General features: G+C 41.2%; 1 protein-coding gene and 1 long non-coding RNA gene across 2 annotated transcripts in view; one reads left to right on the top strand and one right to left on the bottom strand.

Annotated features, from left to right (window-relative positions):
* The window catches only part of MTMR9 (myotubularin related protein 9), a 39,421-nt gene extending 35,183 nt beyond the window's left edge, over positions 1-4,238 (top strand). Inside the window, exons 9-10 of the mRNA XM_089688751.1 lie at positions 55-206; positions 3,743-4,238. Of these exons, the coding sequence (XP_089544877.1) occupies positions 55-206; positions 3,743-3,906 (316 nt within the window). The 3' untranslated portion in view covers positions 3,907-4,238. The remainder of the gene's footprint in view (positions 1-54; positions 207-3,742) is intronic.
* Positions 1-13,570, bottom strand: part of LOC149453067 (uncharacterized) — a 61,011-nt gene that overhangs the window by 26,733 nt on the left and 20,708 nt on the right. The window lies entirely within an intron of this gene.

Genomic DNA, 13,570 nt, shown 5'->3' with positions numbered 1-13,570 from the left:
CTTACAGAGGTATTACACCTAGATTTTCACAAATGTTACTTTTTTGTGTCATAGGAGTAAACTGAAGCTCCAGCAGAAGACTTTATCCCTCTGGTCCTGGATGAACCAGCCAACGGAGCTCCACAAATTCACCAATCCCTTATTCGAAGCCAATGGGTTGGTGATCTGGCCATCGGTGGCTCCCCAGAGCCTTCAGTTATGGGAAGGTATGAATACTGCAGATCTCATTTATCAAGATGATGAGTTTTCCAAGCCAGGGAGGGATCTTTGTAGGCAGGGTGTCCACTCTGGACACAGACTAAGAGAGATGTACTTTCCTGCAATCAGTTTAGCAGCCCCTGCTGTGTTGATTGTATTGAGTACAGGGTTCCTATGTCCTCTAGTAGGCAGCCATGCCTCCTGGTCTGCCCCTAGCTATTCAGAACATGGTAGGCAGGAAGTGCCTAGGGATGTCAATAATTCCTGCACCATCTACAAAACCTGTATGTTTCCTGGTCTGCAGGGAGTGAATGAGCTCCTGTGACATTGGTGGAAGTCGGCAAGCGTTATATTGAGCCCTTGTCCCTATTTCACAGAGCTTCTGTAACCGAGAACGGACCTAACACTCAAGTGAATGCTAGAAGGATTATTCTGTATTGTATTTAGTTGTGAACCCCTTCCAATTCCTGCCTGTAGTGACTGTCAGGGGTCATTCCAGGTGATGGCTGGTCAGAGGAGTCCATATCCTACCTATAGTGACTGGCATGGGTCATTTCAAATGATGGCTGCTCACAGCAGCCAATTCCTATCTATGAGTACTGGATGAGATCATTACTGGTGATGGTTGCTCTCAACTATGTGGCAAATGAGGTTTAATGTTGATAAATGCAAGGTTCTGCACTTGGGGGCTAAGAATATGCATGCATCATACATACTAGGGGGGGTACAACTGGGGGAATCAATGGTGGAGAAGGATCTGGGGGTTCTGGTAGATCCCAAGCTTAATAATGGCATGCAATGCCAAGCTGCGGTTTCTAAAGAGAGCAAAATCCTCTCTTGTATTAAAAGAGGTATAGACTCCAGAGAGAGATATCATTCCCCCATTACAAATCATTAGTAAGACCTCATCTGGAATATGCAGTTCAGTTTTGGGCACCAATTCACAAAAAGAACATTGGGGAACTGGAGAAAGTACAGAGAAGGGCAACCAAACTGATGCGAGGCATGGAGGAGATCAGCTATGAGGAAAGATTAGAGGAACTGAATTTATTCTCTCATGAGAAGAGGAGATTAAGGGGGGATATGATCTCCATGTATAATACATAAGGGGGGATATGATCACCATGTATAATACATAAGGGGGGATATGATCACCATGTATAATACATAAGGAGGGATATGATCACCATGTATAATACATAAGGGGGATATGATCTCCATGTATAATACATAAGGGGGATATGATCTCCATGTATAATACATAAGGGGGGATATGATCTCCATGTATAATACATAAGGGGGATATGATCTCCATGTATAATACATAAGGGGGGATATGATCTCCATGTATAATACATAAGGGGGGATATGATCTCCATGTATAATACATAAGGGGGGATATGATCTCCATGTATAATACATAAGGGGGGATATGATCTCCATGTATAATACATAAGGGGGGATATGATCTCCATGTATAATACATAAGGGGGGATATGATCTCCATGTATAATACATAAGGGGGGATATGATCTCCATGTATAATACATAAGGGGGGATATGATCACCATGTATAATACATAAGGGGGATATGGTCTCCATGTATAATACATAAGGGGGGATATGATCTCCATGTATAATACATAAGAGGGGATATGATCAACATGTATAATACATAAGGGGGGATATGATCTCCATGTATAATACATAAGAGGGGATATGATCAACATGTATAATACATAAGGGGGGATATGATCTCCATGTATAAATACATCAGTGGTTCATATAGTGAACTCGGTGTAGAGCTATTCACCCTGAGGTCATCACAGAGGACAAGTGGGCACTCTTTACGTCTGAAGGAAAAGAAATGTAATCTCCAAACACGGAAAGGTTTCTTTTTCCAGCAGGAGCAAATTGGATCATGCTTTGCTGGGGTTTTTTTTGCCTTCCTCTGGATCAACTGTGGGTATAGGATTATAACTTTTTTTTTTTTTTTTGGTTGAACTGGATGGACTTTTGTCTTTTTTTCAGCCAGACTAACTATGTGATTACGTAACTGCCCAATTCCTACCTATGGTGTCTGGTAGGGGTCATTCCAGGAGAAGGCTGCTTACAGCTGTCAATTTCCTGTCTATAAGGACTGGCAGGGGTCATTCCAGGGGATGACTGCTCACAGCAGTACAATCCCTGCCTATTGGGACTTGCATAGGTAATTCCAGGTGATGGCTGCTCACAGCAGTACAATTCCTACCTGTAGGGACTGACAGGAGTCATTCTCAATGATGGCTACTCACAACAGTCCAATTCATATCTATAGGGACTGGCAGGGGTCATTCCCAATGATGACTGCTCACAGCCGTCTAATTCAAATCTATAGTTACTGACAAGGGTCATTCTCAGTGACGGTGGCTCTCAGCAGTCCAATTCATACCTATAGGGTCTGGGAGGGGTCATTCCTGGTGATGGTTGCTCACAGCAGTCCAATTTCTGACTATAATGACTGGCAGGGATCACTTCAGTAGATGACTGCCAATTACATTAATAACCCTGCTTCTTACCTCAACTGACACTGTGAATAAATCTTGTGCATGAGCAGTCCAAGAGAGGCCCACCTTGCTTTGCACTCCAAGTTGCCATGGTGCAGTGATGTTTAAGATAGCAAAGACGTGAGGTGCTACTCTGTGATCCTATATCCGTAACTCAGGAGGTGTTGGTTGGGCTATATAACTCCACCACAAAACGGGGGCCCCTACAGGGGCCAAAACTTTCCAACTTATATAAACCAAATAAAATCAACAAGAAGATCACCAGGGGGTTGTCCTAAGAGTTAATATTTATCACTGATAGCAGTATCAAAACAGGAAGATAAAAGGCATCCAACATGTTTCAGGGCAAACAGTCCCCTTCATCGGGGCTAGAACAAGACAGAACCATATTCTTGATATATATAAAGAATAAATCTAGTAATAATCATTGTTTAGAATAAGGGAAATGTTACAAATGACAATGATCCTGGTATTTATGCTCTGTATTTATTAGGATATTGGTTCTGTCTTGTTCTAGCCCTGATGAAGGGGGCTGTCTGCCCCGACAATTCAACATTCACCTTAAAACTGAGTATGTGTTTTGAAGATAATCCAGGAATACAGGTAAAACGGGGGGCAGGGGCTGGATAACATGAGGGAGGTAAGTTCAGCTTTAAGAGGCGTTTCCTAACCCTTTGTGATAGCACATGGGGTTTCAGGAAGGAAAAGGGTAATCGTGAGAGCAGAACTGTTCACTGGAGAGAGATGATGACATCATCACAACACGTCATCGCGGCACGGTGCTCTATGAATCTCTGGGCAGCCAGGATGCCAAAAATGGGCACTTAGCTGGTGACAAGCAGAAGTAATTACACCACTATGGCAGCAAGGGGCAGACTTGTTGCTGTCTAATTCAAGTACATACAGATTGCTGATGGAGGAACGGTGTAAAGTTGCACTTTAGTACCTAGACAAAGTATGCTTAGTGACACTTCTTCTCTCCCCCCCCCACCACCCAGGTGTGTTCCTGCGCTGGAATCGGCCCTCTAAGTACTTGGAGGACGCCTATGAAGAGATGATCCACATAATAGAGTACAACAAGGAGCTGCAAGTCAAAGTCAACGCACTGAGGAGGCAGCTGGCCGAGCTGGAGACCGAGGATGGGATTCTAGAGACTCCATAGAGCTGGCATCCTTCTGCCAAGCACCTCACCCCATTGTGCCCCTGTGTACATGTCCTGAGGCGGGGGAGGGCTCCATGTTTACAATAACTGTCATGCATGCACTACACATTTCCTCTCGTGCATTCCGTATATTCATCTTTGGACAGAAATTGGGGACCAAGGAGGACTGTGGCGGCAGCTCTGATTGCAGGGCCAACTTCACCCAAAGCTGATAATCTGAATTCTCGCTGGGCACTGGTTGGTTGAGTCCCATTATTGCCTCCAGAGACTATTATTGGGATTTCTCTGCAGCCAGTGTCACCCCCTCCAATAATAAAGGGGTCCTTCTCTCACCAGTGGACACCCCAATGATTTATGATCAGTACAAACTGTTGCCATCTGACTTCCTTGTAGTGGTTGCTGCCATAAGATAGACCCAGGGATGCCAACAATGAGATATCATCTCTGGAATCCTTCACAAATAGAAGAAGGCTATTGACATATATTTGAAATGCTACAATTTTGGCCATATTCAATATGTTTAAAAAAAAAAAATATATATATATATATATATATATATATAAATATATATAATACTGTATGTTGAAATGCGTTTTTATTACAAAATATATGAAAACATTTTTTAAAAATACATTTCAAATATACAGTATGTCTTTAGAAATAGAAATCTACATTTCTGGAATGCATTTACAAATATATGTAAAAATATATGTTAAAATTACTGTTTTTATATGTAAAAAAAAAAGTCTGAAGAATACATTTAAAAAATATATATTTTTAAAAATATATTTTTTTAAACATATATTCTTCTGGGTTTTTTTAACATAAAAAAGTAATTTTAAGATCTATTTTTGCATATATTTGTAAATGCATTCCAGAAATGTAGATTTATATTTTTAAAGACATACAGTATATTTGAAATGTGTTTTTAAAAATATTTTTCATATATGTTGTAATTATTATTATTATTATACAGGATTTATATGGTGCCAACAGTTTGCTCAGCGCTTTACAATATAACGGGAGACAATACAGCAACAATACAGTTCAATACAAGAGGGTTAGGGGGGCCCTGCTCCTTGGAGCTTACAATCTAAGATGGAGGGGTAATAAAAACTCATTTCAGCATACAGTATGTGTGTGTGTGTGTGTGTGTGTGTGTGTGTGTGTGTGTGTGTGTGTGTGTGTGTGTATATATATATATATATATATATATATATATATATATATATATATATATATATGTGTATGTATGTGTATATATATATATATATATATTTATTTATTTTTATATATATATATATATATATATATATATATATATATATATATATAATATTTTTTTATTTTTTTTTTTAAATATTTCAAATGCTACAATTGTGGCCATATTCAATATATGTCAGTATATTTGGGAAGAATATTTTTTAAATATATTTCAAATGTATTGTTCTTCCATATGGGTAAAGGCAAACATTTTTTTAGTTTTGTATAGAGTGGAGAGAAATTAGAACCCCTGTCAGTTTTAATTGCTGTCTGTGTCCTCATTGAGGAGATTCACCCTTTCTATTTGTCCTGTTTACCATTATCATTGAAAGTAAAATAAAATCCCACATTTTGGGTTGACCCCAGAAAAGTAATAGAGGGGACATCTTCCAATGGGGACACTAGTTCTGGTGACCTGGGGGTCCCCAAGGGATTCCCTTAATTTGTAGGGATTTCCCTTCACTTCTTGTTTGGCTATAGGACAGGAAGTGAAGAGCAATCTCCGCAATGGCACACATGGGGTGAAAAAAAAACTGACAGTGTTCATAACCCTCCCTTGCTCTATCCAAAATGGGAAAAAAAAAGTTTGTCTATGGTTCTTCTTGAAGGGGAATGAGTTAATTAGGGTTGACTAGGGTTAAATAGGAATTCATTTTGACAGCCGGGAATTGCTGCCAACTGAGGATCAGCAACAGGGGCAGTAGAAATGCGCGTACCACATATGTCCTGTGTAGTTTTCAGATTTTTGGATGTATGTAGTATGCTCTATGTCCAGTAGTTAAGGAGAGAAGGGGAAGAAGGATTTAATTTGGGCTGACTAGGGTTACATAGCAATTCATGTTGGGCATACCACATGCGTCTAGTGTACTGTTCATTTTTTTGGACGTATACAGTATGCTCTGTCTCCATTGGTTAATATTATAGGTTAGAAGAAAGAACCATTATTTTCTGATTTTCATTTGTTTATGGGGAAGGAGGCATTAATTTGGGTTGAACAGCAATTCATTTGACAGCCCAGATTGGCAGTGGTAGGACAATGGCATACCACATATGTTCTGTGTACTTTCATTTTCTTGGATGCATGTAGTATGCTCCGATTCCAATAGTTAGGGGGAGAAGGGGAAGAAAGCCGGGAATTTCTGGCAACTGAGAATCGGCAATGGGGACAGTAGAAAGGGCGTACCACATACATTCAGTGTACTTTTCATTTTTTGGATGTATGTAGTGTGCTCTATGTCCAATAGTAGAGGGGAGAAGGGAAAGAAGGAGTTAATTAGGGTTGACTAGAGTTACTTAGCAATTCATGTTGACAGCCAGGAATTGCTGGCTACTGAGGATTGGCAATGGGGACAGTAGGAAAAGGTGTACCACATACATCTTGTGGGAATTGTTTATATTCAACACCACGCATCATCTGTCTCCTGCCCAGTAGATCCCCATAGAAGTCCGTGGTGCCCTTCTACCTAGTTGGAGAAGGGTCCTATAGACTTCTATGGGGTCTACCTCACAGGTGTGGTCAGGAGAATCCACTGATTCATGCTGGCAACTGCCTGAATGTAGACTTCATGCACACTGATGTAATTGGGCATAAAATCCCAGGCAGGAAATGAGACGGCTCTGACTTGATGCAACTTCTAATGCACATTGTGAGAAGCTCACAGTGTGCAATTAAATCAGAATAAGCCGTTTCTATCTTAACTGTGACCAAAGGGAAGGCCAGAGGTCAGATTTAAACCTTCCCTGCTCCATCCAAAACATTTGGCTATACACGTGCATACATAATCTTACAACTAGGTGGCAGTGGTGATCCAATTATAACAGTCCCAGTCCAGGACCACTGAGAATCCTCCATGTTGGTTTTGCACTCAGTCATAATGAAGACTGTATCTGTACGTTCTGTAATTCCTCTGTATATGTGAAATGTTTATAAAATGATTCTACCAATCTGGTGTCCGTGTCTCCTTTACAGAGCCAGCATTTTAAATCTGCGTGTTGGGTGGCAGTGCAGTCACCAGGTTGTAAGTGACATCAGTGATCAGATACTGGAAATATTAATGTTACTAAAATTGGGTGATCAGTTTGCCTAGAATGCCAAAGCATAAATCCAAAGGTCCCTCCCTTCTGCTGGACTAGATCCGTCAGCATTTCTGTGAGAACTGGCAGTGTACCCTATAAAGGTCCTGACACCAATGGCCTGGATTACTGTCCGTTGCCTCCTTAATGCTTTCAGGGGTAGCTCCTCCTTTATATTATCCAGGGAGAAATTCAATGCTACTGTGTGTGTTTATGGGAATAATTTCAACCATGATGGCTGACCCAGAGGCGCAAGTGTTTCCACATCCTAACTTCCCCATAGTTGCAGCTGCTTTGGCATGGTCTACTGATGATTATGAGGATGGTACCCTCTCTAAGGTAGATTACTTGGTACCTAAGAAGTCTCAGTCTACTGATGTAACTCCAAAACTAAAGAACACCATTGTGGCTCTTCTCTATGGTAGAAGACTTGGTACCTGAGAAGTCTCCGTCTACTGACATAACTCCAAAACTAGAGTACACCATTGTGGCTCTTCTCTATGGTAGAAGACTTTGTACCTGAGAAGTCTACTGATGTACAGTTGTGTTCAAAATAATAGCAGTGTGTTGAAAAAAGTGAATAAAGCTCAAAATCCTTCTAATAGCTTTTATTTCCATACACACAAATGCATTGGGAACACGACACATTCTATTCCAAATCAAAACATGAAGAAAAATAGATCAAATTTGTGTTGTTCCTCTAAACAAATTGAAGAAAAGTGAATATTAGACGGTTCAAAAAAATAGCAGTGTTTGTATTCTTCTTTACAAACTCAAACATTCACTATATAAACTGAAACATGTTTGAAGATTTTGCTTTCCTTTGAATGACTTAATGAATATTTGGTTGTAGTCGCACTGTTTCTGAGAACTGCTGTACATCTGTGTTGCATGGAGTCACCCAACTTCTGGCACCTGTGATCAGGTATTCCAGCCCAGGATGATTGGACTACATTCCACAGTTCTTCTCTATTTCTTGGTTTTGCCTCAGTAACGGCATTTCTGATGTCACCCCACAAGTTTTCTATTGGATTAAGATCCGGGGATTGGGCCGGCCACTCCATAACGTCAATCTTGTTGGTCTGGAACCAAGATGTTGCACGTTTACTGGTGTGTTTGGGGTCGTTGTCTTGTTGGAACACCCATTTCAAGGGCATTTCCTCTTCAGCATAAGGCAGCATGACCTCTTCAAGTATTCTGATGTATTCAAACTGATCCATGATCCCTGGTATGCGATAAATAGGCCCAACACCGTAGTATGAGAAACATCCCCATATCATGATGCTTGCACCACCATGCTTCACTGTCTTCACAGTGTACTGTGGCTTGAATTCAGTGTTTGGGGGTCGTCTGACAAACTGTCTCCGGCCACTAGACCCAAAAAGAACAATCTTACTTTCATCAGTCCACAAAATGTTGCGCCATTTCTCTTTAGGCCAGTCAATGTGCTCTTTGGCAAATTGTAACCTCTTCAGCACATGTCTTTTTTCCAACAGTGGGACTTTGCGGGGGCTTCTTGCAGATAGCTTGGCTTCACATAGGCGTCTTCTAATTGTAACAGTCCTCACAGGGAACTTTACACCTTCTTTCATCTTCCTGGAGCTGATTGTTGGCTGAGTCCACGCCATTTTGGCTATTCTTCTATCCATTTATATGGTAGTTTTTCGCTTTCTTCCACGTCTTTCAGGTTTTGGTTGCCATTTTAAAGCATTTGCGATCATTTTAGCTGAGCAGCCTATCATTTTCTGCACTTCTTTATATGTTTTCCCCTCTCCAATCAACTTTTTAATCAAGGTACGCTGTTCTTCTGAACATTGTCTGGAACGACCCATTTTCCTCAGAATTTCAGAGAGAAATGCACTGTAACCAGCATGTACAACATTTGCTGCCTTCCTTCCTTAAATAAGGGCAATAATTGCCACCTGTTTTTCAAAGAATGAATGCCCTCACTAATAGAACTCCACACTGCTATTATTTTGAACATGCCCCTTTCAATTAGTGATTCAATTACACAGAATCAGCAGCATGCATGCCATGACTGTTGGGTCTGTTGGATTTCTATTACTCTACTACACCTGCTAGTAAATTATTTGCCATGTAGGAATATCATTTCTACCAAAAACAGTGATTGATCCGGTTAGTGATGTCTGACTGCTATTATTTTGAACACAACTGTAACTCCAAAACTTAGTGTTACTATAAGCAGATTTTATTTTTTTTTATTAAAATAACAAACATGTTATACTCACCTGCTCTTTGCAGTGGTATTGTACAGAGTGGGCCCCAAACATCCTCTTTTCAGGTGCCCCGCTGGTGATCCTGGCTCTTCCTCTTCTTTGTGTGTCCCCATAGCAAGCCGTTTTCTATGGGGACAAACGCCAAATGCTCGCTCCCAAACTGTGTCTATAGAGCCGTGCTCCATAGACACACACACAGTGGGATTTAGCCATGCCTCCCACTTTCTCTTCATCATACTTAATTGACAGCAGCAAGAGCCAATGGCTCCTGCTGCCGTTCGAGTCCATGTGCGAAAAGGAAGCAAGGGGAGGAGATGCAGCCATGCACAGTGCTGAGCTCTTCTCCCTTCTCTTCTCCTTCACACAGGGAACTTTTTAGGTTAAGTATCACTTTAAAGACACCATTGTCACTCTTCTCTGTGGTAGATGACTTGGTACCTGAGAAGTCTGTCTACTGACGTAACTCCATTAATGATACTGTTGTGGTTCTTCTATGTTTTAGGTGACTTGGTTCCTGAGATGTCTGTCTGGTAATGTAACTCCAGAATTAGGGACACCATTGTGGCTCTTGTCTATAGTGGATGACTCTGTACCTGCAAAGTCTCAGTTTAATGATGTAACGCCAACTTAAGGACGCCATTGTGGCTCTTCTCTATGGTAGGTGACTTAGTACCTGAGAAATCTCAGTCTACTGATGTAACTCCAAAACTTAAGTACACTGTTGTGGCTCTTCTCTGTTGTAGGTGACTTTTTCCCTGAGAATTCTCAGTCTAGTAATGTTACTCCAAAACTTAAGAACACCATTGTGGCTCTTCTCTATGTTAGATGCCTTGGTACTTAAGAAGTCTCAGTCTAGTGTTGTAACTCCAAAACTAAAGAACACCATTGTGGCTCTTGTTTATTGTAGATGACTTGGTCCCTGAGAAGTCTCAGTCTACTGACGTAACTCCGAAACTAAAGGACGCCATTGTGGCTCCTCTCTTTTGTAGATGACCTGGTACCTGAGAAGTCTCAGTCTACTGATAGAACTCCAAAACTTAGGAACACCATTGTGGCTCTTCTCTATGGTAGAAGACTTGGTACCTGAGAAGTCTCAGTCTACTGGCGTAACTCCATTAATGACACTGTTGTGGTTCTTCTATGTTTTAGGTGACTTGGTTCCTGAGATGTCTGTCTGGTAATGTAACTCCAGAATTAGGGACAGCATTGTGGCTCTTGTCTATAGTGGATGACTCTGTACCTGCAAAGTCTCAGTTTAATGATGTAACGCCAACTTAAGGACGCCATTGTGGCTCTTCTCTATGGTAGGTGACTTGGTACCTGAGAAATCTCAGTCTACTGATGTAACTCCAAAACTTAAGTACACTGTTGTTGCTCTTCTCTGTTGTAGGTGACTTTTTCCCTGAGAATTCTCAGTCTAGTAATGTTACTCCAAAACTTAAGAACACCATTGTGGCTCTTCTCTATGTTAGATGCCTTGGTACTTAAGAAGTCTCAGTCTACTGATAGAACTCCAAAACTTAGGAACACCATTGTGGCTCTTCTCTATGGTAGAAGACTTGGTACCTGAGAAGTCTCAGTCTACTGGCGTAACTCCAAAACTTAATGACACTGTTGTGGCTCTTCTCTGGTTTAGGTGAATTGGTCCCTGAGAAGTCTCAGTCTAGTAATGTAACTCCAAAAAATAGGGACACCTTCTCTATAGTGGATGACTTAGTACCTGAAAAATCTCAGTCTAATGACATAACGCCAAAACTTGAGGACGCCATTGTGGCTCTTCCTATGGTAGATGACTTGGTACCTGAGAAATCTAATTTTGACATAACTCCAAAAGTTAAGGACACCATTGCAGCTCTTACTGACACAATATGCATGTGTTACCTAAGGTTACTAGCTGGGTTTGCCTAACCACTTGGCAAAAAATTGCCCTAGACACAAAGTGGCTGTAAATCTCAGACATGAAATATGAACAAAGCATATCCCTTTAAAGTGTGTACTTGTCTCAGGCCAGAGCACTACGTATCATTTCTGTCTGCTGCTTCAATCCTCTGCTATCAGCATGAATCACTTCTGACAAGTTTTCCTGACACCAAGAGAAAAATGGTGACAGAGGAGGGAGCTCAGGCAGATTTACAGCCTCAGCTCTGTTTCTGTGTGCTGTGTGAAGGGATTTGTCCGTTCTGTGCAATCAGCTCTCAGTGCTCTCTCTGATGCGTGTAAATTCAGATCTCCGCCCCCTTTTATCTGAACTCTTAGACAAACTTTAACATTCAGCACTTTAAACGGATGTAGAGAAAAGACGACCTCAGAAAAATGGGTACAACTTGTGAAGAAGGATTTGTTTCATATACCCTGAGACCAGTCCCTTCACTGGGTATATGTAAGGGTTTAAAAGACTGAAGGGAAGGCCGGACAATTTTAACACCTTCCTTTCCCTATTCAAAACTAATAAGGAACATTTTGGCAAATTTATACTCTTTAAAATTGCAGTGTGGTTGTTTTTAAGGAGCAAAATATGAAGATACTTGAACAAAAATGAGCTGCATGGTTGAGTTGCCAAAAAGAAGCCGTTACTGCACCAATGCCATAAAAAAGCCCAGTTACAATATTTTTTCTGTGGCACTGGCACAGTAAATGGTACAGTAAAGGCTTCTTTCTGGCAACTCAACCATGCAGCTCATTTTTGTTCAAGTATCATCATATTGTGCTCCTTCAAACAACCACACCGTATTTTTCCAGAGCAGCCTGTATTTCTCCTGAGGTTACCTGTGGGTTTTTCTTTGTTTTTTCTGGCAGTTGTGGCTGCAGTCTTTGTTGGTCTACCTGTCCATGGCTTGGTATTAAGAGATCCCTGCGTTTTCCACTTCTTAATAAGTGATTGAACAGTACTGACTGTCATATTCAAGGCTTTGGATATCTCTTTACTTTTCAATCTTTATATATAAAGTTCTATTACCTTGTTACACATGTCTTTTAACAGTTCTTTTCTGCTCCCCATGGCTCAGTAGCTAGCCTGCTCAGTGCATCCATGGGAGAGCTAACAAACTCATTGACTATTTATACACTGACACTAACTGCAATTTAAAAATCTGTAGATGTGGGAAATTAACCTTTAATTGCCATTTTAACCCGTGTGTGTCACCTTGTGTGTCTGTACCAAGGCCAAACATTCCAGGGGAGGGAAACTTTTGATCCGAGCCATTTGGGTGATTTCTGTTATCATTATGATTTACAAAGGAGCAGCTTTTTGGTAAGATCAGTCGTATTTTTAAAATCAAAATCTCAAGATTCCTGCCAGGGGATGCAAACTTTTGAGCACAACTGTAGCTTTTCAAGTTTCCTTCTCCAAGGCAATCCAGTTCCAACATGCCTTCTCCAATCTCACCAGCAGGTGGCGGTGGTAATCCAGTTATAAGAGTCCCAGTCTGGGACCACTGAGATTTCTCCACATTGGTTTTGCACTCAGTCATTATTTTATCTATTTCAGGTACTTATATATCACCGTCAATTTACACAGCACTTTATATATATATTGTACATTCACATCAGTCCCCAACCCTCAAGGGGTGTACAATCTAAGGTCCCTAACTCACATTCATACATACACATACTAGGGACAATTTAGACAGGAGCCAATTAACCTACCAGCATGTCTTTGGAGTGTAGGAGGAAACCAGAGTACCCAGAGGAAACCCATGCAGGCACAGGGAGAACATGCAAACTCCAGGCACGTGGTCCCGTGGTTGGGATTCGAACCAATGACCCTAGTACTGCCAGGCAGAAGTGCTATCCATTTAGCCACTGTGCTGCCCCTGCGTTCATAATGAAGACTGTTCTCTGACACCATTCTACCAATCCGGTGTCAGCGTTTATTTTGCAGTGCCAACATTTTAAACCCGTGTGCGTGCGTTAGCAGGTGGCAGTGCGATCACCGGGTTGTAGGTGACATTGATGATCAGATCAATATTGACGTTAATAAAATTGTTCGATCAATTTTCTAAGAGCTCATTAACATTCTCACTTTACCGAAACCCCTCGATGTGATGCAGCGCAGTTCAGTTGGGACCTCAGTGTGACCTGCTGACAGGCGT

The sequence above is a fragment of the Staurois parvus genome, unplaced genomic scaffold (assembly GCF_062004578.1).
Source record: "Staurois parvus isolate SC_StPar_1 unplaced genomic scaffold, SC_StPar_1.0 ptg000453l, whole genome shotgun sequence".
Classification (NCBI taxonomy): Eukaryota; Metazoa; Chordata; class Amphibia; order Anura; family Ranidae; genus Staurois; species Staurois parvus.
The sequence above is the reverse complement of the archived record's forward strand: the minus strand, read 5'-3'. Positions and strand labels throughout refer to the sequence as shown.